The 6,292-nt window shown below is 61.1% G+C and overlaps 1 protein-coding gene across 1 annotated transcript in view; it reads left to right on the top strand.

Moving 5' to 3' along the window:
- The window catches only part of MST1R (macrophage stimulating 1 receptor (c-met-related tyrosine kinase)), a 30,881-nt gene extending 26,529 nt beyond the window's left edge, over positions 1-4,352 (top strand). The window contains 4 exon segments of the mRNA XM_009996962.1: positions 37-126; positions 128-286; positions 4,048-4,186; positions 4,284-4,352. Coding sequence (XP_009995264.1) covers positions 37-126; positions 128-286; positions 4,048-4,186; positions 4,284-4,352 — 457 coding nt within the window.
- Positions 4,353-6,292: the final 1,940 nt, after the last annotated feature.

Raw genomic sequence — 6,292 nt, 5'->3', positions numbered from 1 at the left:
AGGTGGCTGCCAGCACTGATAGGGTTGTTGGGGCAGGTATGAGGTGATGCTGAGCTGCTGGACGCCAGTGCCCGAGGAGAGGCCGTCCTTCCTGGAGCTGGTGGGGGAGCTGGAGCGTGTCCTGGCCACTGGAGGGCAGGCACTATGTCAACCTGGCTGTCACCTATGTCAACCTGGAGCGTGGCCCCCCATTCCCACCCGCCCCCCCAGGGCAGCTGCCCGATGGTGAGGATGAGGATAACGAGGAGGAGGACACAGAGGAAGAAGAGGAGGAAGATACAACTGTGTGCTGCTGGGGTGCCCTGCACCATGGGGGCTCCCATGGGGACCCCCAACACGTTCCCCTAGGAGGGATGCAGTGCACTCCAGGTGCTTTGGGGCACCCTCCCTATGGGAAGGGTGCTGGAAGGCAGCTGGGTGCTGTGGGGTGCTCTCTCACAGCTCATACCCAGACCCTGCTGGCTGTTCCACAGGCCTGGCTCAGTCCTGCACTGGATGTGTGCTGGGGGGCTCAGCCCCATGCCAGCAAGGCTGTGCTGTGGGGCCTGGGACTCAGCCCCACAACAGTGGGGCTGTGCCGTGGGGCTGGGACTCAGCCCCAGTGGGTGCTGTGGGGTGCCCTGGCCCATCCAGGGTTCCCATAGGTTTTCCAGCCCCTTGAATTGTTCATTAAAACTTAATTATATTTTTTCCCGGGCTGGGACTGTGTCTTCAGTGGGGCAGTGCCTGGGCTGGCAGCAGCCTGTCCCCCTGTGTGTGGGGCTCCCCTCCCCGGGTCCCCACATCAGGGACACCCGCCTGCTGGGGGGGCGTGGGGGAGTGTGCACCCATCATTCCCGTGTCAGCCACGGGAGGGCACCTGCACACCGGTGCTGGCACAGCCACCCCAGCAACCGTCCCGCATGCCTGTCACTACAGGGCCACCCCATAGCCCTGAGTCCTACCATGGCCTCTGGCTCAAGGGGGCACCCAGGCATTCAGGAGGTGAAGCTGGCACCGACAAAAAGGATTTTCCTGAAAATCTCCCTCCCACCCTCCTTAGCTGTGGTTCAATATAGCCACAGTGAGAGCTCTGGCAGTGGGTGGGCTTGAGCCTATGGTGCACCATGGGGTGCGAGATGCTTGGGGGCTGACTGTGCCCCTGTGCCCAAAAGACTGTGGTGCCCAGACAGGACATGGGATCATGGTGGTGGACATAGTAACACTCAGCTCACAGTACCCACCTGCCTGCTTGCACAGGGCCCTGGGAGAGAACACCAGACCAGGCTTGGAGCTGCTGCATGGTGAACAAGACTTGTTACCAGCCTGACCAAATTGCACCCTGATTACTTCAGCCACTGCCTGTGCAGAAGTTGGCATTGGGGCTGCCCAAGAGCCAGGGAGAGTGGCTGAGCCCCATACCCATGCTCACCTCCTGCTTTCTGCACTCCTTTTGGTGGCAGTGGTGGCAGATATCACATCTGCAAGGAGCTTGTCCTGATGAGAAGGGCCTCTCTGCCCCTATTTGGGGGTAAAAATACCCTAAAAAAAGACACTGGGAAAGAGGAGGAAACCAGGGATGGCCCTGGGTGCACATCCAGAGCTGGGAGGCAAGGGCAGGGCTTGGGGCAGGGAATGTGCAGGGCATGTCCAGGACAGGCAGGGGATGCTGAAACATGCCCTAGTCCCATGGTCACAGCCAGCTCGACTCCTGAGTCCATGACCGGCCACACGAGCCCTGCAGCCAGTGTTGGCTTTAAATAAAACCTCCTCAGCTGCTCATTAGTTGGTGCCGGAGCCCGGGGCCGCGTCAGCTCCCATCAGCAGAGCTGTCTGTCTCCGCCGGCGCCTCACACCTGCACGGCTCCGCCTCCGCTCGCAGGAGGGTATTTTTAGCACGGTTGGGTCCTGGCACCCTGCAGTTGGGAGGTCTGCCCGGACTGTGCCTCAGTTTTCCCGCGGTGGGATGAAACCGCCACTCTGGCCCAGGTTTCGGGGTGTCTGTGCCCCAGGTGTGGGTGCTGGCCCTGCCTGTGTGAGGCCAAGCAGCACCGCTTTGGCTGTGCTGCTGAGTTGCTCTGTCAACGGGAGGGGCCCGGCATGGCACAGTTATTATGGGCTGGTTCAGAAACAGGAGGTGCTGGGGATGCTGTGTGCTGGGGTGTCAGTACGGCTGCAGCCAGGGTGGCCAGCTGGGGCACTGCCAGGAGCTGGGATGCTGAGAGGGAGGGAGGGAGGGAGGGATGGATGGATGGATGGATGGATGGATGGATGGATGGATGGATGGATGGATGGATGGATGGATGGAGGGAGGGATGGAGGGAGGGATGGATGAATGGACGGACAGGCACCCTGGGTGTTGCCCTCCTCAGCACAGAGTAGGGTGGGTGTCCAGGATCCCACTCAGGTGGCAGATGGGTGCCAGGCCCACTGTCCATGATGCAGTGAGCAGCCCTGGGGCACCCCACAAGAGCAGGGCTGTCCGTGCCCTGTGGTGGGTCGGTGCAGTGAGTCATGATGAAGCTGGCATGGTTATGGTGACATGCATGAGGAGGGCCCCTGCCTTAGGCTGACAACCCCCCCTCCTCCCAAATGTGCTGGTGGAGATGACAGATTTCATGCTAATACGCATTTATCCTGCCCTAATTACGCTGCAGGAGGCAAGGAGCAAGCACTTGGACTTTAATGCCATGGCCCAGTCCTGTCTGTCCCTGCCTGCTGTGCCAGCCAGGATTGGTGCTGGGGCTGTGCATGCCACCGTGGCATAGAGGACAGGCAGGACACCCCTGGGTGACATCTCCCACAGCACCCCTGGTCCCACCTGGGGGGCTGAGGGCATCTCAGAGGCACTGCTTGGGTAGTGGGTAGGCAACACCACAAGGTGGCTGGGTATGGTTGGTGGAGCACCAGGTCGACTTGTGGGCATGTGTGGCCATGCCATGCCAAGCTGTGCTATGCCACATCGTGCTAATGCTGCACCGTGCCCCTGTGCCATGCCATGCTGTGCCACTCTGTGCCATGCCATGCTGTGCCATGCCCACCCCCCCCGGCTGCGGCAGAGCAGCCTCTGTCCCACCCCAGCAGCGCACTTTGCACACACAGCACTTTAAATGTTTTATTTGGGGAAAGTGCTGTCGTTAGCAGGGATTAATTATTAAAATCGCAGCCATCTATAAAACATGAGTGGCCGTGTGGGGGGCTGCGGGCGCGCAGGCAGAGCCGGGCACGGTCCCGCTGCTGCCAGTGCCCGGGGACACTGCCACGGTGTTTGCCAGTGCTACCACGCTGGCACCTCGCCTTTGAGGTGACTTTGGGCTCCTCACGGGGAAAGGGATGCAGAGGGTGGGTGCAGGCAGCTGGTGCTGCCCAGGCAGGCAGCCTGCACCCCTTTGATCTCTTCTGTGACCCACCCAGCAGACGAGATGGGGACAAAATTGTGCCAAATCAGCCTTGGTGGGAAGAGGGGGTCTGGGTTCCAGCCGGCACAGCAAGAGGTGGCAGGAGGCATCTGGCAGTGCCGAGGAGCGTGTGTGAGGAGCAGCCACAGAGACATTTTTAGAAACCAGCAAGTTTTGCTAATGATGCTGGCAAGCAGAAGGGGTGCTGCCTGCACTCTGCTACCTCCCCAGCCCCGGCAGCTGCCTGGTCCACCCCTGCCCTCCCCATTTGTAGCTGGCAGCCCAACCTGGGAGCAGTGACACTGCCTGTGACACCTCTGCACCCACCTGGGGCTCTACTGTCCCCTGAGGAGCTTTGGTATTCCCTGGGGAGCTTTGGTGGTCCTGGGGATTTCTGCTGGCCCTAAAGCAGCTCTGCTTGCCCCTGGGGAGCTTTGGTGGTCCCTGCAGAGCTCTGCTGGCCCCTGTGGAGTTTTGGTGGCCTGTGGGGAACTCTGCTGGCCCCCAAACAGCTTTGCTGGCCACTCAGGGAGCTTTTGTGCACTACTTTCATTGACACGAGGGCTGGCCACACCAGGAGCAGGCTGGCCAGGGATGACCAGTTGTGATTGGTGGTGCTCAGCCAGGTGGGGGGTGGCCCTGTCCTCACCCATGATGTGGTCACCGACAGGGATGGGCTCGAGGAGCTGTGGCACCACATCTTCTACCAGGAGCTGCTGGAGAAGGTGGCCAACATTCTTTTTGAGGGCTCCAGTGTCCTGACCATGCTGATGCTGCCCTGCTCCCATGGTGGTGGGTTCCTGCTGCTGGTGGGGGGACCATGCCAGCACCTGCCCACTGAGCTGGGATCCCCTTGCCATCATGTGGCCACATGGCTCACTAGCCACCTCCCTCAATGTGTTCCAGGGTGCAAGGGTGCCAGAGGACACCCACAGGGAGGGTGGCCCTGCTGCCATGCTCCCCTGCTGCTGCTGACCCTGAGAAAGGCCTGCACCCCTTTTTTTGTGCCTGCACCCCCGCGCCCCCCCCCCCCCCCGACAATCCCCTGAAAGGAGGGATGGGGTTTATTTGGCCCCGTTGCTAGGCCGACACACGCAATTATCACTGATTGCCTGGCGGTTGCCATGGCAATGGTGAGCACGCAGGGATGCGGTGCCGTGTGGCGCTTGAGTCACGGACACACTGCACCCCCCCCCTGCACCCCACACCCTACTGCCCCCCATTGCACCCCACTGCCTGCCCTCCAGCACTGGGCTGCCAGGCTGGGCTGATCCTACATCCTTCCGCCCCAGGCAGAGGAGTACAGTCAGTGCCCCCCACTCTAGGTCGCCCAACCCCAGGCAGAGTGATATGGCAGATGTCCCTCACCCCATGTCCCCCCCACCAGGCAGAGGGGTACAGCTGGATGCCCCCAGCCCTGGCAGCCCCACCTCGGGCAGCCCAGGCTCACTCACTGCAGTGGCCCTGCAGAAAATATCACCCCAGACTGGCCATGTCACCTGCACCTGGTTCTGGGCTCACACAGGACAGTGGGAAGGGTGGTGGGTGCACAGGTTGGTGGGCACACAGGGTGGTGGGTGCACAGGGTGGGTGCACAAGGTGGTGGAGCATGGCACAGCAGGAACAAACACCATTGGGCTCAGCAGAGCTGATCACCCCAAAACAGGTCACAGGGTAGCCTGGGAACCCAGGCTGAGCCGGTGCCAGGAGGGGAGGGCTGGGCAGTGCCAGGAGGCTGGGGCTGTTCTGGCACAGGTACAAGCCGGGCCGAGGGGTGATGGAGGCAAGTGCCCGTCCCTTGTGCCGGAGCCGTGCCGGGCGATGGTGAGTTACGCTCCGGGTTCCCACGAGGTGCCAAGATTAATAATGGTGCTGCACTGCTGCCAGCAGCTCTGATTAAAAACTTGATTAGAAGCTCAAACTACAGCGCCCTGCTAATTCCCCTGTTCTCACGCGCTGTTAATTACCTGGCACGGGTGATGGTGGGCCTGGGGCTCAGTGCTGCACAGGGGACAGGCATAGCGGTTGCCCTGGGATGCCTCTGCCTTGGGGTGCTGGCCACTCTCCCTGTGCATGGAAGGGAGGTTCTGGCTTTGGGGAAGGGACCCTGTTGTCCCCCATCTGTGGCTGGGGTGCCTTGCCTGACCTGGGGGGCTGTGTGTCCTGGGAGACCAGAGGCATATATCCCCAAGGGGGCTCAGCACTGCCTGGGCTGGGTGGCTTTGGAGAGCTGGGGTTTGGTGGGTGCTGGGGTGGGGAGGGAGGAAAGGGGGTGCAGCTCGGAAGTGGCAGCATGTGGGCTGCAAACAGCTGGGAGCCTCCAAGAACATGGCTGTGTTGCCTGAGGACTGAGGAACTCCAGGGCTGGGGGAAGAGGCTAAGGGTCCTGCTGAGCCCCCAGGGATGTGCTGGGTGCCCAGCCAGGGCTGTGAGAAGACAGAAGGGTATTGGGTTGTTCAGTTCCTTGCTCCTTTCTTGCCCCTTGGCCAATGCCATGAGGCACGGACAATTCCTGTGTGTGGGGGAGGAAGTGAAGCCTTTGGTCTCACAGCTGGGGAAGGAGGATGAGGGAAGTTGTCTGGTTCCCATGGGATCATGGCATGGAAGCAGGAGTGCGTGCCTGTCCACCTTTTCATGCCGCCTCTTTGTACCCTTTGGAGATACCTGTGACACTGAGCCCACGTTCAGCACTGCTAATAAGCTGTTCTCATCCCATTCTATTTGTCTCATCCACCCCACCCCATCCCATTGCATACACCACGTTATCCCACCCATCCTGTCTATCCCACCTCATCCACTCCACTCCATCTCTTCCTGTCTCATCCTAAACAGGGCCTGTGGCCATGGCACAGGCTAGGGGACCCCGGCTGACCCCTAGTGCTTTACTGGGGGCTTGCCTCTGTCCACCGCCTGCT

Source organism: Chaetura pelagica, unplaced genomic scaffold (assembly GCF_000747805.2).
Source record: "Chaetura pelagica isolate M959 unplaced genomic scaffold, ChaPel_1.0 scaffold24, whole genome shotgun sequence".
NCBI classification, from domain to species: Eukaryota; Metazoa; Chordata; class Aves; order Apodiformes; family Apodidae; genus Chaetura; species Chaetura pelagica.
This window is presented reverse-complemented; position numbering and strand designations above follow the sequence as displayed.